This window comes from Strix aluco, chromosome 3, assembly GCF_031877795.1.
Source record: "Strix aluco isolate bStrAlu1 chromosome 3, bStrAlu1.hap1, whole genome shotgun sequence".
NCBI classification, from domain to species: domain Eukaryota; kingdom Metazoa; phylum Chordata; class Aves; order Strigiformes; family Strigidae; genus Strix; species Strix aluco.
This window is the reverse complement of record NC_133933.1, coordinates 67,876,855-67,904,399: the sequence shown is the minus strand read 5'-3', so window position 1 is coordinate 67,904,399 and position 27,545 is coordinate 67,876,855. Positions and strand designations below refer to the sequence as shown.

Genomic DNA, 27,545 nt, shown 5'->3' with positions numbered 1-27,545 from the left:
GTTCCTCTTACCACGGTACATCACATCCCGTTGGCCCCAGCCACAGGAAAGGGCATTAACTGCAGATTTGCTAAGGCTGGTTTTTTACCACTGTCAGTTCAAAGATACCTGAGTGCTACAGAGATGCTATCAGGTCTTCCTCTCTCTTCCATGCCACATACAAGCCACCTGCAAGCCATTAAGCTTTTTACCCAACTGCATCCCCATTCTTGCATTCACATTGTCCAGTGCTTGCTCTTGCTTCCACACACTTTCAGACAGAAAATGTTCAGTAAGATAGCTACAGCAAGATGAATTTTTTCAGTGGAGTAATTTCGCCTCAGAAAAGGCAGTGTTACAATTTTTTTTCTAAAAAAATTATTTTTATTAACATTTTTTCGATGATGGAAAGTTCCTTCTCATTTCTCATTTGTTAAGAAAACAACCAGCATTACATTCTGACCTTTTCTGGTAATTTTCCTTTGCTATTGTTTTGTTAATTTATTTAGACTTTAATATTCTAACATGTTTATTCAAATGTTATTCAAATACCAGGTTAAATGTTATTCAAATATCAGGTTATAAGATCTGTTATTCTAATGCAATGTTTTGAAGTTATCTCAACAGAATACTTGTTACATCAAAAGGAAAAAAATATTTTCTCAGAAGTAATTTACTGTGAATTTTTAAATTCTGCCTGATGGACATTTGGTTTTAACTTCTAATTTCTAATAAAAACAAAGTCTGACATTTCATAAAACAAATTCTGCTTTCCAACTTGCTACTGTTAACATTATTTTTATTATGTTAGCAATTGTATTCTGAACTAAGGAACTGTGATTTTTAAAAGAAAATAGAAAGGAACCGGCAGGTAGTCCTAGAGGAGCATGCACTTCTGTTTATGCTGTGACTAGAAAAGGAAGTTTATGTTCATGCAAAAATTAGACTTAAGTAAGTATTTCTTATTGGACTTATACAAGCACATGTGATGGCACAGTTGGAAACCTGAGATTTAGCCATTAAAAAACCAGCTGATACAGATGGCAAATGTCAGCAAAGGAGATGCAGTTCATTTTCCAATTCTTTGGCATAGGAAACTAGTGGTTTAATAGGGTGATAGGCCAACTGATGTTTGACTTTTTTCCACACAGTCACAAAACCTGGTAAAAGTTACATCACTTCCTTGCATGCTAGCCCCGCTAAATTGTTTCCTGTGCCAATGTTCCAGCTGAAGTTGGAAATACTGGAGGATTTCTTTCCCTTTCTGAAAAGCCAAAGTTAATGGTGGCTGAAACCAGTTTCATCTGGTATTACTTGAACATTGATATTATACTTTAAAAATAACAGCAAAAGCTGTGTAATGGGTTTCATTGAAGTGCATAAGAAGTTCCTGATAAAAATAACAGAAACCATTTACTTATTTAGTATATGCATAATATTCCATTAAAAACAAGCCAGCATTAGCAAGAAGACAGACTAGACCATCGTTTGGACTTTTTTTTTAATTCTGATTTTGGGACAGTAACGAACACTGTCTAACACCTCCACTTTTCAAAGCACTCAAGAGCATGACCAGAGCTGTATGAAAAGCGTGGAATACAGAACTGGGGAGCACAGTTGTCCCTGGCAGTTCAGTGCTCCCTTGAGCACTGAAATTTTCTTGCCTTGGCTAATGGAGACACACAGCAATCTCCTTCAGTCAGCATCTCTGAGTGTGATCAGAACTTTGCAGACTTCAAAAAAAGGGTGACTCTTTGCCAAGCCTGCATTTATAGAGAGAAGATGATGCCTGTCATTCTAAGGATCTGAGCTTGGTTTCTGAATTAAGCATCTTCAGACTGCAACTGTGGGTGGGAGAAAATGTTTGTGGGAGCAATCACTCTTATGTTTAGCTCTCTCATCCCACTCAAAGGTGGCTGAAAATGGTTTTGTTGTTGTTTCTAGAGCATCTCTGTCAGCAGAAGGCAAGCTAAAGAGAGTAACCCAAAAGTCTTCAGATTGTGAGATTAAATAACGAGTGATGTCTTGTAATTGACTTGGCATATGATATTGCAGACCTCAGAAAAATAGATCAAGCACAGGCAAATATAGTCCCTAGAATTGAACAGACAGTGAAAGGGAGACAGAAATTTTGGCCTGACTATCCCACCTGAAAACTTCTGAAATCCCATTGCTACTGACGGAAAGAGATGTTTATGGATGTCAATACCATGACCAAAGCTCATATTCTGATGTGTGGCTAAGGTCTGGGAAAAAATCTGTATAGAGTATAATATTTGCATGACCATCTTATCAAAATAACCTGAATGCTTTCCTCTTTTACTAAGCTTTTGATCAATTATGGGTTTTTTTAAAATAACGTATCTTACAATTACTGTGTATCTAAATGAATATTGCTATCATAAGAGCTGTGCAGAGCCCTGCAAAATGATGTGTGATTGCCTGGATTGAAAAAAAAAGTTGTAACAGATATCTTAGGAAACATTGGAAAACATTTATGGTTTTACATATGGTCAGGATATCTTGGAAAGCATACTTCAGCTGGAACTGAATTACTGAGAGCAGCCTGCCCAAATACATCTGAGAGAAACAGTTTTTCCAGAAAGCCTCCCCTCCATCTGCAGATCTAGTGGATGCCTTTAACCAGTTATAGATAGCTTTTCCTCCCAGGCTATCAAGAGTTTTTTTCTTTCTGCAGCGGCATCATCAGCAAGACTACATTTCGAGTGGAAGCTGTAGTGAAGAAAAGAACAAACATGCGTTTGCGTGATTATCAATAGGTTTTGATAGCATGGTAATAAAATGCCAGCACAGGGGTGACAGCAGAGCTCCAAAGCTGCTGATAGTGGTGGAGCTACATTTACACAAATGCATTTGTAAGAAACGCAAAGAGCTTGATTACAGTAAATATGGCCTGATTTTGCAGTCATGAGAAACTAGGTCAGAGGGAGCTTAGTTTATCACTAGGATGTTTGTGTATCATTGTTAGACCTTTCCCATGACTTCCCAGCTGTATCTCCTGTCCATCCCCACAGCAAACTGCACTCGCTGCTGTCATGCAAGACACAAACAGGGAAATGAAGCCATAGCACTTCTGTAAGAGGGCAAATAACCTCAGCTTTGGGGTGTGTACATCATTGGAAAGCTGATGTGCAGACAGAATAAAGACACAGAAAGTGTGGTTACAGTGTGAGCATAAATGTAGAAACAGTACTCATGTCCCATAGATATTTCATCCAAAATACACATCTGTATTTGTTCTGCTATAATTTAGTGGCCTAGGTATTCAACCTGACCAAAGTATCAAGCTTACTTAGTCACTGCTAGTGATAAGTCTGCTATCAGAACGTACATGGCATCAGGCAAAACCCAATTCAGTTGTATTACTTTACTCTTGCATTGCAAATAGGAATAAATTTGGGAGAGGTCTGCACAAGGCCTATCCCTAACCTATGCCATCCTAATGATCATTATAGGGTCTAAATGGGATTACACACAGAGAGAAATTCACCATGAATTATTAAAGTCAAAAAGACAAAAAATGAAGAATAACAAGGAGTAGATACTCTGCAATATTAATATGTGCAGCCATCAAATATCTGAAACGTTTTAAAAGAAATATGTATTAATTTTATTTTAAATCGTGCTTGTTTTCCTAGTCAAATATTATGTCCTCTCCATTTTGCAATCTAAAATGAAAAACTAAGTTATCAGATCTTGTGATATCTGATTTACAAATGAAGGAGCAAGCCATATTATTCCTCTGTATTTATCATTATATTTCCATCCCATTTATTCTTACTGTACTATGCTTTCTTTGTCAAAAATTTAAACTAGATATCACTTAATGCAGATTTTTCAGCTACTAACTTTGTTATTATAATTTCAAAAGACAGGAAAAGACAAAATTATAGTTGCAGGTCTTTTCCATATACCATAAGGGGCAAGGAAACTATAGGTTATACAGCTACTCATGCCGGCTCATTAAGGTAGTAGGTGAAGGAAGAAATATTTCAAATGTGGTGCATCTCTCATCTTTCAAAATGCTGCCATAATTTTTAGGTACTTAATATGTATGCACATGCTCAGCTTTAAAGACAGCAGTAATCCTTTTGAATTCATTGAGACTATCCAGTTACTTAATATTAGTTATGCATTTAAGAGATAAGCATCTCTCATCTGGCTAGTCCCTTTTTCTACTCAGTCTTTTTTTACCTATTCACAAAAAGGAATACTGCAGAATGCAGCAGTTATTCTTGTCATAGGTTTATTACATAAAGATGATGACTAGCATTTGCACTGTCTCGTATAATAGGTTATTATATTCTGCCTACCTGATTTCTGCCTACATTTTCAATTAGACGCACTGTTCTTAACCTCCCACTCTATTACCCTAGTCCATTATTAAGCATCTGTTGCAAAACCATTGCAATGATCACTGCATAACAGCTTCTTTGGGGATGGCAATGAGCTTTTCTTAAATCTTTTGCCTTTACCTTAGCTCAGGTAAATCTCGCTTGCATGTAAGAATTGAGGGAGGAGATAAACTAATAGAGTCCATCAGATACATTGTGCAACACAGTTAAATATAGTGCTGGCAATTCCCTTCTTACTTCTCCTTCAGCTTATCATTATTATTTTCTTATCATGGTTTATTAAGGTGAAATGAGTCTATTATCTGTTATTTCCTTTAAAGCTACAGAGAATTTCACTGTGTACTGTGGGAGATTTTAAGCATCAGACTCAGTATGCTGAACTTTTAATTTTCTAGTGCAGGCAATGGAAAAATTACACAACCTCACTGTTTCCAATTAGTTACGGACTTCTGTTTATTCGTTTACCACAAGCATTTTTGCTTAGTTAGTAGTACAAATTGTTAATCATAAAAATGTGCTATCTCACATGTGCTAAGAAAGAAAAAGGAATTGGCTCCTTGCCCTGCAGAACTCAAGTAATCCTCACTCCTCTGTTTCCAGAATCTTTTTCCAAGGAGTCTGATTGACTGATGACAACAAACAAAAGATTACCATGAACTCATAGAACACCACTGACTGTCTTCAACATTTCCCAGTAGGTGAGACTCTCAAAGAGTGATGCTGTGTGCAGCTCAGGCAATGACAAATAGCACATCATACCATTCCCTGAGAAACTCATTTCACTACTCTTGACAGTGAGATGGTAGCAGATAAAAAAATGGCCTACTGTGTACGTTGAGTATGCATCAAAAAAAAATGTTAGCAAATTGTTAAGAATTCATAGTAAAAATATTAAAATAATGTCAGGGTTGGGGAAAAAGTTCTGAGATAGAGTTTATAGAATTTAGTATGTCCAGTCTAGAGCAAAGACATAGTAACTCTCCCCAAATAAATCTAAAATTATTCATAATCATAAATATTAAATTATACATATTTAATAAAGTAATGGCAATGGTAAAAATAAATGAGAAATTGTTCTGATTAGTAAGAATACAATTAAAAATAACAGACATCTGGAATGAGACAAATGTGGGGCAAAGAATAAGAAAATTATACTAAGATTTTTCAAGCAATGAAAGAAACCTTCCAGGAGGTCATTAGAAAAATTCTTGCAAGCTCTGCATAACTCTGCCTGCTTATGTTTCAACTATCCTATTCTCCAAGCTTCTTAGGTACTCTGTTCCCTTGTCCCTTCTAAAAGTTACTCACATTCTTGTTTTCTCTACTGCTCATTTTAGGCTGCCCTGCAAATCTGCAGCACCTTTTTTTTTTACTTTATGTGTAAGGACTGTGCCCCGGCATTCGCAATCTTCTCTTTTCTCTTAAGGTCACATCACACCCCTGAAGTCTTCTAAAACTTGATCACAGTGATGGTGTCATCACTTGGGTCTGACCCCAGGCCATGGTCTAGCCTATTGTCTCTGCATGACTCTGCGACCCCTAGGACAGAGGCAAAGGCATACTTTTCATAAGTGACTACTGATTGAAGATGATTCTGCTAATGAGTGCCATCTAAAGACACATGCTTTACACTTTCTAAAAATCAGTATCTGATAGTCTTTGAAACTGGTCTCTACATTTGGAGTATTTAATGTTTGTTAATCACTTGAAAAAATGGTAGCCTTTTTCCATTTTTTTGTTTTAATAATGTACTGTATAAATAGACAATATCAAATTTTTTCAGGTGTTTGTTTGGGAACATATTCTTTGTAAGTTGTGACACAATGCAGTGGTGTGGGTTAGCTGAAAGAATAGACAAAGTTTCCAATAGTAATGAATCTGCCACTCTTACTAATTTATGAGCCATTTTTTCAAACATCGGCTATCAGATAGAAGTGAGAGGAATAATAGAATATAACTTCTCCTTTACAATGCTGTGTTAGTACAGAAAGGCAAAGACGCCTGTACTCTAAGGAAGCTGTCAGCAACATTGCAGGCTGGAGGTCCCAGTATCACTTACAGCACTGGCAAGCAGGAGGTCATTGCTGGAGAATGAAGCTTGAGGAGGGAAGCAAAAGGAAAAGGCTGGGGGGGAGGGGGCGGGGGTAGAGGGGGGGAATCAAGGATCTTTCTTCACCATTCTTTTTTTACAGCTTTTGTGTGTCTGGACTGATTTGTTGTGGGAGAGCTGCTGGAGACAGTATATTTGGCACAGGACGGGGTAGCTCAAAGCCAAAAGGATGGTGCTATTGCCAGTTTAAACCATGGCTTTTCTTTTTTTTTTTTTTTTTTTTCTCCTCTTTCCCCCTCCCTCCATTTTCTTTGAAGGAAGGAAAAGAAAAAAGGGGAAGAAAGGGACTTGCAATGAAAACCAGAGCAGTGGGTTAACGACGGCCCTGCAGGCTTCAGTAGACTGGAAAGATACACGAGGCACTTCCTCTACCATCTGGCATGCAATTCTGCTGCTGCTGCTCTTAGTACATAACTTTGGAGTGAATAAGCAAACAAGTAAAGCTTTTTAAGAGACACCAATTATGAAACACCAGCTATTAATCTGTCAGTTTACTCCCTTCCCTTTTCTCCCACCACAGTATTCCTTTCCTCAGGTCGTTTCCAGTTCTCGTGTCTACCTGTGAAAATATGCACTGCCTTGTCAGGTTTTCAGATGACTCTGTTCGCCTTTTCGTTGGCATTGGTTCTCAGGATGAACGAGGGCCAGAGCTAATACATTTATATTTCTCTTGTAATCACTTAAGCTGCTTTGACTTGGAGTCGGAGAGAAATGCAGTTAGTAGCAATAAAGTCATCCATCTCTGTTGAAAGACTTCTTAAAGTCTGGCTGGAAGTGGGAATGCAAAAGAGAAGTTTTAGGTGAGCTGAGCTTGTTGAAGGACTGTTCAAAATGCAGTCACAAATGCCTGGGTACATTGCTGTGTAGGACCATGTTATCTTTTAATTCTGATGGCTTTTCTCAAGCACAATGAAAAGCGTTATGTTGAGGTCACATCTTCAAGTTGGGCAAATCATCACAGCACAACTGAAGTCAGAGAAAAAGAGAACTTGCAAAATCTGAGCATTTTGTCTTTTTAAAGTCTCTGAGAGTGATGCTACAGATGATACCTCATAAACAAGGATCTTCCAGGCTTTCCTGTGAGCAGCTCTCATCTGGATCCATTCTTATAACAAAAAAGACAAAACAAAAGTCAATCAGTATCAGCAAAATCTTGGATGAATTAAGGATAAGTAATCACTGAATTGTAGTACAACTGTGAAGCACAAGTTTAGTAAGAATAAGGTGTATTAATTTACAGACATACCCATTAGTGCCAGGCAACATTTTTTACACTATTTATTCTTTTTCATTTGCCACTGCTGATCCTTAAACTGGCCAGAAATGGGGGGGGGGGGGGGGGGGGGGGAAGAAACTCCAGGCAATCTCAAGCAGTTGCTTTCATTTGACACTAATTTTCCCAGAAAAAATACATAGTTAGGTTTATTACATAACTTCTTTGAAATACTAAAACTCTAACAAACAGATCACAGTTTCAGTTTGGTTTTTGATTGGCCTCGTGCTTTGCACCTGTGGAACTGTAAGTGAAAAGAGATACAATAATTAATGCTTTGATTCTGACTGCCTGATCCTATCGACAAGGCAGGTACATACCCAAGTGACCTGACTACAGGTGGCACAAAACTTTCCACAGTTTTAAGGACATAAAAAGGTAGTGTAGATTTTGAAAACTCAGAAGATTGCTGTTGCTGCTATCGAGAGGGTTGATGGCTGTTCTGTTAAGCACTTAAATATTCAGATATTCATCTAAAAATTGGGCTGGGCATCTATGAATACATTCTCTTCTGAGATGCCTGGTATTTTTTGTATCCAGTGAAGCTGGAAATGCCACAAGGATAGCCTTTCTTTAACAGTGCTCTGGCGCTTCTGCTCTTTGCCCCAGCGAGGAGCAGGAAGTGCAGAGGTAAACAAAGAGGAAAAACAATAACTGAAAAAAAAAAGTTACTGCAACTCCTTGTAGCTCAAAACCAAAGTGAAGTAGTTGGGGTGTAAGGTTTAACTCGCCCTGTAGGCAAGTAGTCTTCTCAGTCTTTTGGACTTCAGTTGCCTAGTTTACCCCTCTCTAACAGGAACAACATTGCTTTAGAGTAATTGCACAACACGCACTAATATGAAAAACCTAAAATATCACAAGAAGCCATATGAACCTAACAACAATAAATTTGCCTTTCCACAAAATTGTAACCATAGATTGTACAAATGTGTTAATGCTTGTGCTACTGTACTGCACATCATCTATTTGTTTTCTTTGTTCTTAACCCTTTTGTTCCAAGAGTCAGGATATCCTGATGCTAAGGTCTCTGCAAAATAACAGTACAACAATAGTATAATACTTCGGAAGCGCTTCACAATTTTCAGGACAGAGCCACCTGAAAGTGTAGTATACAAACAGTACGGCACTACAGCCTGCAGTCAAAATAGGGCTAGTTTTTGAAAAGCATTAGAGTTGTCAGTTTGAGGTGGGAACATTAAGATAAGGATGGCAGAGGATCCTAAAACAGGGGAACAGCACACTGCCCCTGCTGATGATGGCATGAGGAGGAAAGGCTTGTGCTCTCTGTTTTCTACACCTAAGGATGTTTATTAATTTTCAGTCCATTCTCTTGGCTCCTCTTCCTCTGTGAAGGAAGATCCTGCTTCTTTGCCAGGTTTGTTTTTTTTTTTCCACCTGGAAAGAAGGCAGAACATTGAATGTAACCTGGAGAAGACAAATGTATTACTATGCATGCTAGGAAGTACTATAATGCCCACTGAAATCCCATTAAGTAAGTCTTCTGTAATTTTCCTCTGCTGTACCCTCTGTAAACTAACAGCTAAAGGACAGACCCGTACCAGTGGCAGGCTAAGAGGCATATATTGTATAAAGGCAAAATAAAAGTTCTGAAAATCGCAAGGCCCCTCCCGGTCAGGTACCCCGGGGAAGGGACGGGTGCTGCTGCGGTGCCTGGCCGAAGGCCGCCCCCAAGCCCAGGGACAGGGTCGCTGACGGCTGCAGAGCCCCAGCACCCCCCCTCATTTCTGCGTGAGACGGAGCCCTCTCCCGGGCGGCTTTGCCTTGTTTTTAAAGATTAGCGATGAATAATTGTCTTCTCGTCGGAGCCTGTGAATGATCGCTGCCACCAGGCAGTGTCCTAGCGTGAACCCATTCAGGTGGCGCTCGGCGGCCCCAGCCATGAGGACGCGGGGCAGACCCCGCACCCTCCCCAAACCCGTCGTTGCAGCAGCTCGCTCCTCTCCGACCCGTCGAGCGCCCGGCACCTTCGCTGCCCTCCTGCGTGCTCGGTTTGGGTACTTTCCCTCGGGTTGGCGTCCGAAAACGGGGCGGGGGGGGGGGGGGGGGGGGGGCACGTACACCGCCCGCGGACTCGTGTCCCGCTCCCGGCTCTCGCAGCGAGCGGCGGGACGTGAATCACCGCCCTTCCTCCCGGCCGCGGGGCAGCCGAGGTTACGGCGGGGTTTGACTAAGAGGCCAAAACCCCCACCGGCTCCGTAGCCAGCCGGGCGAGGGCGAGGAGGAAGGCGAGTGCGAGGAGGAAGGCGGGGGTGGTGGCGGGGTGGGGGCTCCCCCATGGCATCCCAGCAGGGATAAAGTCAAACCGCCTCCTCCCTGCTCCACCCCCCCCCCACTCCTTAGCGCCCAGAGGGGCGTGAGGGGCGGCCCTGCCCCGAGTGCCGCTGCCGGGCTGCGCCGGCCCCCGCACCGCCGCCGGCAGCAGCAGCAGCCGCCGCAGCAGCAGCGGCCCGAGCCCCCGCCCCCGGGGCTCGGCGCTGCGCCGGCATGAGCGGCGGCTCCGCGCCTGCCCGCCAGCCGCTTCGCCCCGGCTGCAGGCGCCTGGCGGCGGGCTGAGGGCGCGCAGCGGGGCGGGCGGCCAGCGCGGCGGCGGCCGGAGCCCGGCGCTCGCTCCTTCCTTCCGCGCCCGCAGCGCGGGGCCGGGGCCGGGGCCGGGGCCGGGGGGCGGCGGTGGTGGGCGGCCGGGCGCCCCCGCCCCGCTCTGGATGCCCATCGCGGCTGCTCGGGCCGGGGGGGGGCTGCGGCTCCCCGGCGGGGGGCGCGGGCCAGGATGCCGGTGCTGGAGCGCTTCTTCCCCGCGACAGAGCCGGGCAGGCGGAGGAGGACGGGGGAAGAGCCGATGCCCTTTCCCATGGGCAGCCTGCCCGGTTATCAGCAGGGGACCCTGGCCTGGGACTTGCCCGAGATGATCAAGATGGTAAAGCTCGTTTGGAAATCCAAGGGGGAGCTCCGCGGGGCGAAGCACAGAGGGGTTTTGGAGAGCGAGGATGCCCTGGGCGGTTCGGCAGGTAGGTTTCCCCCGCCCCTGCTGCTCGGGGGAGCCGGGGGGAAAACGCGGCGGGGGGCCGGGGGTGGCTGGGAGCCGCGGCCGGAGCGGGGCGGGTGGGAAAGGCGCGGGGCCGGCGAGCGCTGCCCGACGGGCGTCCGCCTTTAAAACCGTGCTTTTGGCAACTCTCGCTCGCTCTCTCCCCCCGCGAACACGCACAAGCGCATCCGCACGCACACGCGGAGTTTGTGCCGGCTCTGGAAGTCAGGTCCGTTTGCAGACGACGCTCTCCCGTGCCATCTGTTGCGCGCTTTTATACGCGGGGCGACAAAAGCTCAGCTTAGCAGTAGAGCACGTCGCTCCGCGGCTGTGAGGCACAGCTCAGCCAGGGCAGCTGGGCTCTCTGCCGGCGCGGGAGAGCCTCTCCCGGCCGCCGCACGGAGCTCCGCAGCGGCGGCCCGCGGTCGAGGTGCCGGGGCGGGGTGGGGGCGCCGCTGGGGCCGCCCGGCCGCTGCAGGAGCGGGGGTGGCCGCCCCCCCCCCCCCCCCCCCCCCAAGCGCCGAGGGCTTCCCCACTTGTTCCCGCTGTGCCTTTCTCAGTGCAGGGCCTCTCCTCTCACGCCGTCAGACTTCACCCTGATCTTTGTGCTTGGCTCATTCGACACGATCTTCCCGTGCCTCCCATCTGCAGCGCGGAGCGACAGCCTCGTAAGGTTGTGGGTCGTTAGCTACCGGTATTAACAACTCGAGGCCCATTCTTGGAGTAACACTGCCCCATCCCACCACTTTCTCTTTGAGTGGTATATTACTGGCTAAAGGACACATGCTTTTTTATTAAGTGCATAAATCTCGCATGTCATTTTTTTCCTAACTCACTAACAGTCACGGAGCCGTATGGCAGCACATCAAATGCGTTATGGAAGTCCAGGTTAGACTTCTTGCACTTTCACTAGGTGGGAATGAGTTGTCATGTTAGCACGGTACTTCTTCTGATTAGTTGATACTGCGTCTTAACCCATTCTCCACATTGCTTATGGTTCAAAACCTGTTGCCTTCTGATGGAAGCAACCTCTTGCCTTCTTCAAAACCTCTTGGCTTCTGTTGAAGTCAGGCTCATAGGCGTATGTCTCAGTATCAGTTGATGATGTTTTTATTCTCCCATCGTCATACTACTGTGACTTAACAGACATACTGGAACTGTGTGGCTCGTTCCTTCAGAACTCAGCATTATCCCATCTCTGCAACCTGGTCACTAAACTCTTCCGGTGCATTCAGTCTTCGAAGATTGTGCTTTCATCTTCCTTTGCTGTACCCTTTATTGAGACCAACAATTTACAGTATTTTGAACCAGAATAATTTAATGTCTTATGTAGAATAATCTCGTTGCAGGTATTTCAAAGTGCGCATGTGTGTATGTATGTATATATAAAGTTAAATAGTAAACAAGTATCTGTGTATCACTTTTGGATGCCCATCAAGGTTGGCTGGTTGGTCACTGTATGTCCATTACTTCAGATGTTTGCAGTTAAACTAGGAAATGCATGGTTCACTTCTGTTTTGGACAAGGGAAGGTAAGTTCTCAGGCTCCAAGGAAGATGTACAACTTGCCACCCCACTCTGGGAATCACTTTAGTTTAAAAGAATAGTAAGTACGAGTGTTGTGGATAAAGAAAGAGGAGGTCAAATTGCTCTTTAGGACTTGGAGCAAATCAGCTGGGAATGTACCATAGCCAACTAGGGAGATTGAGGTTTGTGTGGTGAATGGTGAGTGTTCAGAGGTGACCCCTAATCAAACAGAACTTAAGCAATGCTGCATTGGTTACACTCATGTATGAGTAATAGTGGTTTTTCAGTATGCTTGTGTTATATCTGGTGAAATTAGTTTCATTAGGTAACAAATGAGATTCGCCTTCAGATTCCTGGAGGCAACTAAAAATGTGCATGAATGTACAGAGACAGATTAGTCCACTCGCAGGATATGAGTAACTTGCATTTACTCAAGTGGCTACTACTCGTATCCTGTGAAGGGACAGTCCTCTTCATGGAGCCAGATCCTATTTCATAAGCTCGGTTGACTTGCACCAGTACACATCAGAGCAGAGGGTGACTCTTAACTCTCAACACTTTAAATACGAATCATCAGACAGTTTGAGAGACCTGGGTTGCTGGTTTTTCCTCCTCAGCAACACTCATTCTAGTAGTTTTACCTCTTGTGGTTTCATTTTAGTCACTTTAAGTACATTGGAGTATGTGGGAAAACCAGTAAATGCTGAAATCTGGTATACTTAAATAAGTGCAAAATCAAAGAATGCAGAAATGGGAAGAAAAGATAATAATTTGGAAGGATCAGTAGCATGAGGTACTCAGCTTTGTGTTTGTATGGTGTTTTGTACATGTTTGGCTCCTTTAAAAAAAACCAAACTGTATAACTTGTATCTTATAGAAAGGCAGTATTTCAATGGGAAATCAGGTTTTCTTCAGGTGAAGCTGAAGCAAATAACTTCTGCTCAAGATACTGCTAGCTAGGCAAATAAAGGCTGATTGTTCAGTAGTAGAGTTCACTGCACTTTCCATATCAAGGGCTTTTTAATTTAAATTTATAAGTTTTCACGTGATAACTCATGTTCTGTTATCACATCTTCATGGAACTACTTTGTTTACAGTAGAAGAGGAGGAAATAGATGTGGATTCTGGAAGGAAACTGTCAGGATTTCTGCCTTGCTTGATCACGTTAAGAGAGATTTAGCTAAGCAAATTCCCTTGTCCCAGCCTGAGTGATTGGACTCGGCTTTGGACTGGCTTTCTAGAAAGGAACAACGCTCTTAACCATAGGTGGTGAGGAGGAAGGAGAGCTATATCTGGACATGATGTCAGTTCTGTGGATGGCAGTGTCTTGGGGACCCATATAGCCATAATTCTTACCGCATTCCTCTTTCCTGAGGTAGGAGTAGAGAGTTGCTAGAGAGCAAAACTGTCTCTATATCCTGGGCTCTCAAATAAAAGATCTGTATCTGGGTCTTTCATCTTCTTGTTCAGTACTGAGAATAAGCTACTCAATCTCTCCACAAAAAAAGTGTTTGCAATACATCATGCAGCATATAGTTGGGATAAACGAAGAACCCAGATCTCATAGAGACTGCCTGCCTGGGGTTTCTAATGATGATTTATTTTCCCTTCCAAAGCAATAAAATTCACTATTTGAGCCTTCTCTTACTGCTGCACTGCTTTTTAAAGTTAGGATCAATTAAGACTGCAGACCTTTCTCCTGCTTCTGGCCTGCTGTTGCTTAGTAACTCCTTTTCCCCTGTTTCAATCCCTGACCAAATCAGCACAAAACTGTGGTTTGGTGAAGACTCTGTGTGGCTGTGCCAGAAGCCATTTCACACACTCAGACTGGCCATGTGATAGTAAGAAAGTGCAGTAATGGAACATAATTAATTTGAAAAGCGTTGGGTGGGAAATGGGTATAATTCAGTGTCATTCCTTACAATGCTTCAAATAGATTATTTGCAAGCCAACACTTTTTACTTGAATAACAGCATGTGTTGATATTATTACAATTGAATTATTCAAATAATTCTTAACTGAAACCATGTTGATCTCTAGGAGGGAAGTGTGTTCTGTTTATGACCCTAACTTTCTTATCACCCTCTCCTAGAGCTCAGCAGCAGAGCTTTGCAGATTAAACAAACCTGATTGGGGAACAGGTACAGGTCTGCCTCCAAGAGTCTTTCTTATGAGCATTAGCAACCTCTTAAATTTGCCGTGATCATCCCAGATAACTCCAGTGAGAGTTTCTGTACTGAGTCTTGCACATGAGCAGACATACGAGAATTTCAGAGAAGGTGCAGTGGTATTTAGAATTATCGAGGTCTGTTGAGACACTGATCTCTGTGGGTTTTTTGAAACAACTCTGAATGTTTTTTTCCACCTCTTTCTGTCTGTAGATGTTTTCTCAGAAATGTAGGTTCTGATTCAGGCATGCATCATGCTCATTGTTAACTGATGAGTCCCTTTGCCACGAGGAGGAAAAACAAGCAGTACCACACATCACTCCTATTACACTTTGCTGCTGGGAAAATTTCCCCCAATTATTGGTGTGGCCGTTTACTTCTCTTCAATCAACTGCCTCCTTTCCAACTCAGTAATCTATTCAAACTACTTGCCATTGTCCAAACTGCCCTTGCTCTTCCAAACCTTGCAGCTGCGTGCTGAGCAATCTTGTGATACACCTCTCTGACCTGAGAGGTCGGAGTTAAATCATCTGTGTGCTGCTTCAGTGGTTGCTTGAAGGTCTTCCCTGAAGTTATTCACAAGACCTCCCAAAGACTCAGTTCTTCCATGATATCCAAGGAAACATGCCTTCTACTTAATTTTTATTTTGCAATGAACAATTTTTATCATGCTGTGCAGTAGCTTTACTGTGCACATTAAAATAAACTTCATGTTTCCCCTTCCTGTCATTACTTATAGAATCACAAAATTATTTGGGTCGGAAGGGGCCTTTAAAGATCATCTAGTTTCAACCTCCCTGCCATGGGCAGTGACACCTTCCAGTAGATCACATTGCTCAAAGCCCCATCCAGCCTGACCTTGAACACTTGAGGAGGCATCCACAACCTCCCTGGGCAACCTGTTCCAGTGTGCATTTGCTGAATCATGTTTCGTTGTGATGTCTTGAAACTCATGCATGCATGCTATGAATTACTGAGAACCAAATGGGGGTTTGGCGAACAGAAAGCTCATGATTTTCTGTAGTTGATGTTGAGCATGTAGGTGCCGCAGATGTAGATCCCAGCAATAAATAAACCACATGAGCTATCAAATGGCATTGTCTTAGCATCTGACCAGTCTTTTGTGTTATTCCTTAGATTGAAAACAGCTTCATTTGTGTCCTACTGAGAGATGCACAGCAGGCAGAAGGGCAGCTTGCTGTATCTTTCTGAGGTTAGGTTTTGTTTTATTTTGTTTTGTTTTTTAAGGTTTATGTTGAGACTTGTTAAATCTATTGCACATACTAGGGACAAAGAATGTGAATTTGATAGAATCAAGGCTACCTGTGGCAACTTTGATTGCTCTCTGACTGTTGTGTTGAAACTCCAGCCCCTGAGAAGAGGAAATGTACTGTTCCATATTCTCATGAAGAGCTGGTTAAATCAGTGGAACTGCATGTGATGATTTCATTAAGAACAGTGAAATTAAACAGTATGCAGTACCACTTCTATAGTGTGTGTATGTAGACCAAGCAATAAAAGACTTAGAATTCAGACCACATCTGTAGGTTGTGCTGTTCAAACATAACTCTTTGGTTTATGGCTGAACTTAGGTTAGTAATGCATGTGATTTAGAGTTACTTTTTCTCCAAAATACTTGACTAATTAGAGAATTGGCTTCAGAAGTCAAAAAATCCATTTTGAGACATTAAATCATGGTCACTGTTCAAATTATGGTCCTTTTTTAGGAGTATTTTAAAAATGTAGTGCAGAATGAGAAGTTGAACTGATGTTATAAGTCTTTGGTTTTGAACATGTCAAAATGAGCCGATGTGTTTGTCAGCCAGACTCTGTTTAATTTGGGGGTGAAGATTTTCACTCAACTCTACCTTTAAGTGCTTAACCACTCTTTCCTACTTCATTCTTCTGTAAATATTCTGTTGTGGATTTGTTAGGGTTTTGGGGTATTTGGAATCATGGAATCATAGAATCATAGAATTGCTTAGGTTGGAAAAGATCTTTAAGATCACCAAGTCCAATAGTTAACCTAGCACTGTCAGGTCCACCAAAATAAGAGCTAGGCCAGGGATAAACAGTAGAGAAGAAATAATCTGAAAATCCCAACAATTTCTGAATGGTGTTTCAGTTCAGCCTTGCTGGCACATTTTTTGTTTGCATTATTGTGAATGTTGGAAAACAAAATTTGTTTGCAGAAATAGTTGGAGAAGCTCTTTGAGCAGCTGTTCAACTATGTACAACCACAACAGAAAGAAAAATATTACAATATAGAGTTAAGGATAACTTCAGGATAAAGTTAGCAGATAAAATGTAATTGCCCAGGTTGGGTGTTGGCCAACATGCAGAAGGTAATGCGGCTCGTGTGCTGGAAAACTGACAGAGGTTTTATTGATATGTCGACTCAGAGACAAATCATCAGTCTGCTGGAAACTATAAACACAAATAGAGCAAATTCCGGTGAGCTGTAAAATGGTGGCGAGATCTGTTGCTTTCAGTGAAGCTCTTCTAAATATCAGGAGCCAAAGATGTAGCTTTATATGTAAAAATAGTGTTTCTAAAGGAAAAGTTACTGCACTATAATACAAACAGGCTTTCTGATGGGGTTTTATTTTGTATGCTTGTTTGCTTCATTAGGGTTAGAGCTGATAGTTTTATCTTTGGTAAATTGACTCTTAAGTGCTTTATACTCTGTGAAGAATTAAACTGATAAACGACTACCAATAGAAAGTAGTAGTGGTATTAGCCATGCCTTATTATTATTATGTATTGCTTAAATGTTGTGAGAAACATTTAAAATGCACCATGAGTGGCTTGATACTGCATCTAACTTCCAGTGCTTCTAAAGTCAGAGTAGAGCGTTATATGCAACGTGTTTGCTATTCCAGTGCTCCTTCATAACAAACCTACAGCTTGTGGTCTGTCATACTTCTTCAAACTGCTTGTAGTCGTGCATCCCAGACAGCTTTCTGTAGTCCTGCTTTATGAAGTGTGAGTTTGGTTTTTCAGGCAACACAAGGAGAAGGGTGCCCATGTCACCATCTTCTCCACTATGGTCTATTCTGACCCCCTCCCCAGGGCTCTGCATTCAGAATATGCTAAACCATGTTACTTATGATTGTTCACATGCTGCTTAACTGCTGTCATGTTTCCAAGGGGCATCTTTACGAATGGGCAAACTTGTCTGAATTGGAGTTATACCGCAGGAAGTCCCCACTGTCAGCTGCTTTAGGCTGACTGAAAAAACTTGATTGACCTCAGGCTGTTTCTTCACAGCAGTTAGGCACCTGGTTCTGGCCATGATGCTGTAAAACATGCTAGTCCTCCTGTCTTCCCTTGGCCTGGACTAAAAAGTGCAAACACTTAAAAAAACCCCGTTTGATACTTCCAGCTTGAAACATGCTTTGATATTTGTTAAAAGCTTTTTGTAAGTCATCCTAACCTTGTTCAAAAAGAGCATTTAGCCTGCTTAATTACGGGATAAATTACAGTAACTTTTAAGTACTTGACTAATTCTTGGTGTAGACTTGCAAACACAAGACAAAAATGTCTCAGCTCTTCATTTTTTCCTCAGCTTGCGACATAAAATGTTTTCTGTCGCTGTTATGGCTACAAACAAACAAACTCTGTATGAGAGAAGGAATAAATCCTTCTTATTAAGCTCCTAGATAAAGCATTCTTTTGACTCTTCTGTGGACAGCCAACTATAGTTTTCCCTCTTGCCTCCTCAAATCTCCATAAGATCATAAAAGTTCCTTGTCTTAACCTGTCACCTGCTAGGAGGAGGCATTGTTCTGTAAAGTCCTGATGCTGCAAAGCTGAATATAGTGTGGTCTAAGCTGTGTACAAAGAGGAGGGTCAAACACAAGAAGGGTTTAGCAGGCTCACCATCAAGAGTATTGCTGTCAGATCTACCCCTTATTACAGTAGCAATAAAGGGGCAAACCCCTTCCATTGATCTTTGAACAAAATACCCTGAAATTCAGGTATCCTCCAAAGTTCTCTCAGAAAATGAAATTTTTAAAACAGTTAGCAGAGGTTGCTGGCAATCCTTGTGAGTGCTGCCCTGTGGGAGCGTTCCCCAGTCCAGAGAGCTGAGGACCTGATTCAAGTTGCACTGAAGCCAGGGAGGGTCTTTCCATGGACATGGATGGGCTTTGTTCTAAACCGGCGTGTTCAGCAGTACTTGTAGGTGAAATCCTGTGCAAGGTGCACTCTTTAAGTGTCTCTTTATACACAGGAGACCATCTGGAGAAATTGCTGTAAACTTCCCCAGCTCTGATCCCTTCTGAAAGAGAAACTTGTGAAGCTCCACTTCCCTTGGGAGAGTATGAAATCCTTTCCTCTGTAGCCAGCTCTGACTTGTGTGGAGGAAATGCGCTTCAAATACTGTTATCTTGGTGTTCTCCTGCTCTCCCTGACCTAAGATAAGGGCAAAGTGTTAACTCGAAGGCCTACTTAAAAGATGCTTTGTGCAGGTGCAGTTAGAAATGAAGTGATATCCTGGAGGGTTTTCAGAATGCACTGTGCTGTGGCAGGCATTACTTCATTCCCTGTTGCTTAAGCACCACCTTGAGATTGAATGTTTTGTTTTCAGGTGCTGGAATTACAGATCAACCAGAATAACTCTAAACTAAGTACTACACTACACAGTACTGTTTGAACACTGCTCTTGAAAGTTAAATTGTAAAGTAGGTTCATCTAAGTAGAAGGAATTATTTTTCAGCTTGGTAGAGCTATGTTCCAAAATAGTCCAAAACTAGTGTGTTGCACAAATCCTCCAGGTGAATATTCAATTAAAAGTCATACAGAACAATTGGAAAATGCAGGCACAGAGTATTTCTTTAGCCATCATAATTTTGACAGGTGCAGAAAACACCTTAAGTACACAGTCCACTAGCCTGTTTTTAATAGCTGTTGGCTAAGTTCTTCCTTGTCTAATAAGAAGTGCTTCTCTGAACAAGCTTTCCGTTAGTTAAGGTTAGCAGCAGTTAGTCCTTGAGGGGTTATCTGTGCATGTATCTTGATTATCAGGAGACCTGGTTCAGTGAAGCACCCAGCTGCTTATCCAAATAGCTGTGCATTCCAAACTTTGCTTATCCAAACATCTTCCAAACAGTTCATGTGTGCAAAACTTAAGCTGGAAATCTCGTAATTATAGGCTTTCATGGAAGATTTCTTATTTCCTGCTTCCAGCCTGAGTGGATATACTGCAGGAACAGCTGCCTTCACAGTAATTCGGCAATTGCATTTCTAATTCTAAATGGAACTGAGACAATAAAGGGGTGAGAGAGTTTGGGCTCCTGTGAAATGCCGAAAAGAGTGATTTGATCCAGCTTGGGTTTTGCATGCAGGTTTGTCTCATTAAAAGAAGGGAGAGGAAAAAAAAAGAATTCTGTATGCCCTGCTTGCAGATTACTTTAATGATTCAGTTGATGTTCAAGCACACTAACAATGAGAAACAGAAAACTGTGGAGATTCTGAACTTTATACATGATTGCACAGCTATTACACTTGCTTTCTCTTCTTCCTGGAAGTGCTAGTGAGCATACATTTCATGCTCTCATTTGGGAACTAAAGCTAACTGCGTAAATTAATACTGGCAATTGCCTAGGGCCTTTCTTGAACTCCAGTTCAGTGTGTGTAAAAGAGGTGTGTTGCTTTCCATGACCACTGGAAAAGGGACTAAGCAGAGAAGAATCTACTGCATAGCTGAGAACTACAGCCCTAAAATGGCAGAGGGACAAGGCTTTTACATGAGAGAGCATCAGCATAAGCTTCCCAGCGAGGTCAGTTTGAACATCCTGCTTAGAGTCAGCAAGCTGAAGAAAGCAGAGCAGCGAGGAACAGCAGACACTTACAGGAGACTACCAAAGGGTAGGAGTTGGAAGGAGAGAAGAGGAATTTCTTTAGTGCCATTCAGTGCGCTAGAGTGTCTCACTTCAGTTTAGTCCCAAGTTCCCTCCTTGTCAGTCATGAATAAGGAAGTGATCACCGCTATATACCAGTGATGGCACAGCTTTTTCCCCCACCTTTTTTCTGTCAAGTAGTCCTGCCCTCTTACTGGAAACCATAATTGCAGCTGTGGATCAAGCGCATGGCAGTACAGATAAGCTGAGCTTGATGCAGTTGTGCATTGACTGTCATATACTTTTTTTTTTTAAGGAGCAGCTCGTGAGTTGTGAATTACCAGTTTTTCTAGCTTCGTGCATCTCAGCCAAAGTGACAGAAAATAGCAAGGATAGCAACTCAAGTCATGGCAGTGTGGGCGCTCATCTTGAAGACATGCTGCAGGCATGAGAATAGAGGAGCTGTTACAGGACTACTCTGGCCCAGCCTCATGAGTAATCAGGTTTCAATATGATATCTTCTGTTTCTTCCTCAACTGTTCCTTACCGTAGAAGTGAAAGGGATAATAGGACTTAATTGGCTAGTGCAGATAACATACTGCATGCAAGGTGAAGTGCAGCAAATAATATTAAGTATCTTAAGACAGAAGCGTGCTTAAGACTGTATTTTGCATGGGGAGAAAATAAGAGAATCGGGAGGAAGGGATTTTCCAGTCTTAACTAGAATGGGGTGTGTTGACTGGGTGGTCTGCATGACTTACCCACTTGGCATAATCAGGAGAAATGTATGACCTTTGACAAGATTTCGCAGATCCTTGGTTGAACCTGGATGCTCAAATCTTCACTAGTAATTAGGTCTGAAGTTTTGGTTCATTAAGATACAAGTCTGACTTTAAGTGTCTAAGAAGCAACCTGATTAATGTCAAATAAATGCTTGAGCTACCTACAGAACCCAGTGTTCTGGTTTTCTGAGTTGTAAGCTGGGATCTGTAAAATGTGATCATCTACTGAAGGTGTGTAGCTATTAAATCATAATTACATTAAAGAGGTGGAATTCAGAATAAAGTTATAACCTCTAACTAGGCATACTCTGCAAGCTCATTTAATTTCCCAGTGGAATAGCAATGGACTAGATCTTCCCTTCCCCCATTGCCAGCAATGCACATCATTAAATATGTGCTTAGTAGCTGGCAAAACAGACTAAAAGTTAAACTAACTTTGCTAATAATGGGCTGGAATTCTCATAATGAAAATGCAAGGTACCTTATTTAAATGTTGGCCCCTTGACAGAATCTGCAACACAAGCCTCACAAGACTGTCACTAATCTTTTTGTAGGTGCCCTGTAGCCAAAAATGTGCTGATGTCTGGCTTTGCACAGACTGGAGACCTGGGAGATTATATGTTTTGAATAGGATCAAATGACTAGAAGTGGAAAGCACTCTGTACTTAGCTGTCTTGTCATACAGACAGAAAAATGTTTTGCATGTGACCTTGTTAACAGCATGAGTTAAGAGCAACACTACAAAGTAGAGGCAGAGCTACTGGAGCTTAGATCATAATTGAGAATCTGTGTTTTTCTGGTCATCTGCTTAACTTTCTTTTTCCCCTGTTCTCCCATTTAGACTTAGTGACTTCAGTTTTCATGCTGAGTCTAGATCAGATGGAGAGATAAGGGTGAGAAAATGTAGACAGCTAGAAGATCCAGTCTCCTGGTCCAGTTCTCCTCCACATTAGAAAGGCAGACCAGTTTGATACAGGATTTATTTTTCACCATCAGTCAAGTCCTTTTCTTAGTCATGTGTTCTCCTTTCCTACTGCAAAGTCTGTCCTGACATACTCCTCAGCCACCATGCCTTTAAGCATCTTTCCAAATTGCCATGACCAGGCTGACTACATCACTACAAATTAATTCTCTTCTGTTGCAATGCACACCTGTGTCTTCAACTTAACTGGCTCCCAAAACTGCAGTCTTAATTGCCTCTTCTGTATTTAAGATAGCCTTTTACATCTTCCCCTTCTGCAGCCTCCACCTCTGCACAGCAGAACTGATGCTTCTTTCAGCACCAGATTATCCCCTATTGTGCCCCCCCCCCCCCCGCTTCCTCCTTGTTACAGGCAGAATTTCATTTACTGCTCCCTTCCTTTACCAAAGGACAGCACATGGTAGAGAAGGCTGTCCCGTTGGAGACTGCAGACATTTAATCTCCCCTACAAATACAGCTTTCACTGTTGCTCTATGAATGGCTTGTGAAATGCCTCACAAATACCTAGTCCCTAGCTCAAGTCAATAGAACTCCTACTTTCCCCCAGGTAATCACCCCACGCCTTCTTGTAGTTAGGGTAGATGAAGCTACTGGGGTGACTGTCACACATGCTACGAGACAGCAACTATTTAAATGATGTGTCTCTGCCAGGAGGTACGTATTTTTTGCCCTGGGGGAGCTTCTCTTTCACCTTTGTCCAGAAGGAGAGAGTAGGTACCGAAACTTAATTTTCTGTGAAAACCTCATTATATTCTGCATCTCAAACATTGCAACCACCAAAACCATATGGCTTGCAGGAGCCAGCAGCTTTCCCAGGTGAACTGGTAAGGTCCTGCCAGTAGAAGTTGTTTGGCTTTAATACTGTTGCTTGAATGTTCTGTTCCTGTTCCCAGAAACATCTTTTTATCAAGAGAAGGGCCTCAGCCTCTTGTGAGCAAGCACAAGTAGGAAATACAACAGCAAAACTGTATCTGCTGTCCCACGTTGCTCTTACAGTTGGAGGCTGATAAAATAACACGGGACTGTCTGAGCCACACACAGAGGCAGAAGTGGAAGGAGCAGAGATCAAATAATATGAAGCAGCATGATAGTAAAAAGAAAAGCATGTAAAAATATGAATGCCAGACAGATGGCTTGGGGGGGAAGTGCAACTAATCCATGGGAAATCAGAACAGTTGGATGACTGTTTTAAAACCTTTTAAATGGAGAAAACAGCAATTTAATCAGACTGGATAAGCAGAGAGCAAAAGTAAGCCGCACTGAAATGAGGAAAGAATGACTTCTTCGACGTTGCTTCTGTAGTGCTATAGGACATCGCAAATCTAAGTAGCCCATCGAGTAAGAATGCTGTATAAATTAAAAACTTATTTGAAAGCAAGGTTATATATCACTTCCACTGCAGGCTGTCATCTTGAGGATGAAATAAAAAAATTCTTTCTTTAAGGCTTGATATGCATGAATAGATGTCTGTGGACAAACTTCTTACAGAAATAGGGGCTGGTGGAAGGTGGCCAGTGAACAGGAGGCAGCAATGCACAAAAGAGGTGGTACTCTCTCCCGTTTGGGGACAGGATTACTTGTTCTTTGGAGAGGAAGTAGAAGAATGAAAACTTTGTTACTTCTCTCCCTCTGTTATCAAATGTAAAATCTGCAAGCACAGAAGTTACAATGGAACCAGGGCAAATATCTGGTTTTGCTGTCTATGTTTACAGGATGTTTCCACAAATTAAGAAACATGGGGAAATCATGAAAAAAATATATAAAAAAAAAAATAGGAGCTGCTTGCCAGCTCCTGTTCTCACGCCTCAAGTGATATATCTTCCTGCTTGCTTTGGGTGGAAAGCCACACCTGAAAGCATGACCGCTGAGAGAGGCAAGAAGTCAAGCTGGTGGAGCCACAGATTGTGATTATCCTAAATCACCAGTGACAGGCTCTGAAAATGCAACCTGCAAACTGTTACCACAAGAGATGGCTTTCAAAGAGCAGTCTCCGCTGCTTGAAAAGATACCCAGGAGAGACAGGAGGATGGGTGACCACTGCAATGGGTGTTCTGTATGCGTCTGTGGCAAGATGCAGGGTGGGGGAAGGAACTGACTTTCTTCTATTTCCTTTTTAGCTACTGAAGGCATGAACTGGTTTACAGGAAAGGTGCTAGGGGTTTTTTTTGGGGGGGGTGGAGAACAAAGACCCTGTGTATAACTTAATGCCTTCTAGGGGAAGTCAGCTAGCATTTAGAGCTCTTAGATTCCAGTGTGCAACAGATCAGAAATGATCTTGGAGTGTCAGCCATCAAAATACACACAGAAACCACTTTAAGGAAGAATGAATTATGCATGAGGCACTCAGAAGTTGCTTAGGGCTAACAGTGTTGACATGTCACAGGTGATCTGTGCATCGGATTGGCGGTGGTCTGGTGGTGCCTTCTTGCTGTGTGGCATGGGGTTGTGTTTCCTGGGCTGCAGGAGGACGTGGAGATTGAAAGCAGACCTGCCTCTCTGGCTTGGGCTGCTCAGCACATGGAGAATATAGCTGTACAGAGCTAAGCAGGGCCACAAACGGGGAATCAAAAGGAATGGTCTTATCTCCATGCAGATGCAGATCTCTTTGTACAGCAGAGTTACGCAACTTCAGGCAAGAGAGATTTTGAGCTGCTGTGGCACCTTTCCAGGAGCTAATAAGAACTTGAAATAGAGCCCAAGCCCTAAATACACTTTATTTAGGCTCAGAGTGGCAGCTTTTCTTACTGCTGTAATTCAACAAGAAAAAGCTTATAATCTTGTCTTTGAATTTCTAGCTTTGAAACTGGATGGATTTAGAGAGCCTTCGTGTTAGTTAACAGGTAAGATAAGGGCCAAACCCTCCCTCATTCTGGATTTACTTTGCCATCAGTGCTGATCTCCTGTACAGAGGTTATTATGCCTGCAGCGAGGTGAAAACAGAATTTGTCTTGCAGTGTCCTGTACAGTTCACCTCTAAAACCAGCCCGCAACATGTGGGTACAGATGGACCGTAGCCATGATAACGTTGGGAAACCGTGGCAATAGGTTCAAGTTCATTAGTGAGGTTAAATAGCTCATTTTGCGTTGAGGGAGGCTAGAGGTGTTTGCATGCTCCTCTGACATAACAGAGCTAGAGGTATGGTACCTTCAGCAGCGTGGCAGTTACTTTATAAACCAATATACACTTTGAGTACTGTCACTTAATACTTGAAGGTTGGTGACTGCCTGGAAGACTTTGCATTGTTGAAAGCAGTGGCCTGTTAGCAAGACCAGATACCAGTATGGTGGTTGTAATGAACAGATTGGGTCCCATATTTTGTAAGTGACTCAACCCTTCCAAATTTCCCAGACTGAACCAGAGTGAACCAGAAGGGAAAATTTTTCACTGACCCCATTTTGGCTGCTTGAGGCCCAATAAATCATAAAGTAAAGCCAACATTGTAAAAATCACTCAGTTAAAGCTCTGATCCTTCCTCAGAAATGTTTAATTTACTGATTTATAGCTTTCATTTTTTAAAATATATATTTTCCTTTTGCAAATTTTAATCCAAGAAAGTGTAAAATGGCAGTTGGCCAGCAAAGCTGACTTCTCAGACCAAGACAGAAATAAGTTTTGACATGCTATTGAAGGAATTAAATGGTATGTCTAATTCAACCAATCATTATTTATTTACACTATCTAGACTGCTGATCTGTAATTTATGATGTTTCTAGAGATGCACGTTATTCATTCAGTAAAAAATTATCAAAGTTTAAGATACTTGTTCCCTTTGGGTTTATCCTGATGATAATGAAAGTCTTTCAAGTGTGACTTTAATAAAGCTTTCTCCCTTCTGTCAATCTGTTCCATAAGGCCCACTCTGCCCCACTTCATGCTAGCAAATGAATGGGAGAAAGAAGCTGAGCCTGCCAGGGCCTCTTGGAGTTTCATGAGGAGCTGAGGCATGATTAGCAACTGGAAAAAGGAGGCCAGGAACTTTTATGTGTCAGTGAGAAAGGATGGAAGTTTTAGAAACAGTGTGCGTAGAATGTGAGCCAAAAAAAAAGGTTTAAGCTTTTGAAGATCTAGCTTCTGTTCCTAGGCATGATAGAAATAAAGAACTAATTGAGCAATAAAACATGCTTATTGGAGTTGGCTAGGGCGTGATCACTTGTAAAGGATTACTAACAACAGGATGAGGGTTTTTTCTTCTGCAGGGAAGAGAAATTAAGGAATATAAAATACATGGCATAATATAGTCACAAGCATTTGACATGCACATATGTATAATGTCCTTTAGCTTCCTTCTGACTTTTGCATTCATAAAACATTTCCGCATTTCTGGTGAGGAAGGGAGGAATAAAACCTCAGCACTGTGAATGAGCGGTAGCTTCAGTGTCGTTTGTATATGGCAGTGCTCCTTTGGGTATTTTAAATCTGTGGGGTCTTGTTTCTGAAGTGTGGGTAAGCTGTGTCAGGGCATTCTGCTCAGTGATAGTCTTGATAGCTCAGGATAACTCCCAAATTAAACACTGCTCCTCATCCTTTATTGTTCATACTGTTGTAAAACCCCATCTTGGAGGTTGCTCTGTTGTGCAGTCTAGATGCCCTATTATGCTAGGCACTCTACAGGTGAAAAAAACCCCACAGCTATTAGATTACAGAAAACGGAAAAGAAAATCTAAATAAACAAATGTAATCAATGGATGTGTTTGGAACTGTTCTCAAATAACGACTAAGATTTGTAAGACTAACCACTTTGCTCAGCAGGAAGTAGTTGTAGAACTGGATTTTAAGGAAAGTCTGAAGGAAACCAAATTTCTCAACTGCCACAAATACCCTGCTCTGTTCCTGTAAGAGAACATAAACCAACAACTAATAAAAAAAAAAAAAAAGTTTTATTAACTGTTGGAAGAATTATTTCTATCAGCATTTCCCAGTAAAATTGAAGTGACTTAATTCCCAAACTTTCTTTCAAAAAAGGCATTTTTTCAGGCTGTTGGAAGTTGGCCACTAAATGTGTCTGTAACACATTAGGCACTGTTTTTCAAAACACCTTGTGGACTGCTAATTGGGGTTTGCTTAATACCGCAAAATTGCAGGCATTCCTTTGAAATAAGTAGGAATGAAAACTGGCTTTCTGGGGTAAAAGAAAAACAAATTTCTTATTTTTAACAAAAAAGCCTGAACAAAAATCCTTTGTTTGAATATTTTATAATTATTGCTTGCTTTTTTTTCCTGAAGAAATTAGAATCATTTGAGGAAAAGTTTCTAAGCAGTTTGGAGTTACACAAGTTCAAGGGGGCCTTGTACATACAGTACTACTGTTCAGGCCAAGAGGTAAACAATTATGAAATGCCTTTGAAATGCAGGGTTGGTAAGGCTTTTCAAGGTTATGTATTTTGTCACTGAACACAACAGTAAGTTGTTGGGAGCAGCAATGAGTGATACTTACTTATGTGCAGATGTCCAAATGAAAAAGT

The 27,545-nt window shown here is 42.2% G+C and overlaps 1 protein-coding gene across 3 annotated transcripts in view; it reads left to right on the top strand.

Moving 5' to 3' along the window:
• Window positions 1-27,545, top strand: part of PDE7B (phosphodiesterase 7B) — a 181,704-nt gene that overhangs the window by 84,631 nt on the left and 69,528 nt on the right. Inside the window, exon 1 of one of the 3 annotated variants that reach the window (XM_074819016.1) lies at window positions 10,443-10,764. The exons of the other annotated variants lie outside the window; for them this stretch is intronic. Coding sequence (XP_074675117.1) covers window positions 10,527-10,764 — 238 coding nt within the window. The 5' untranslated portion in view covers window positions 10,443-10,526. Of the gene's footprint in view, window positions 1-10,442; window positions 10,765-27,545 lie in introns of those variants that run through there. 3 annotated transcript variants of the gene reach the window in all.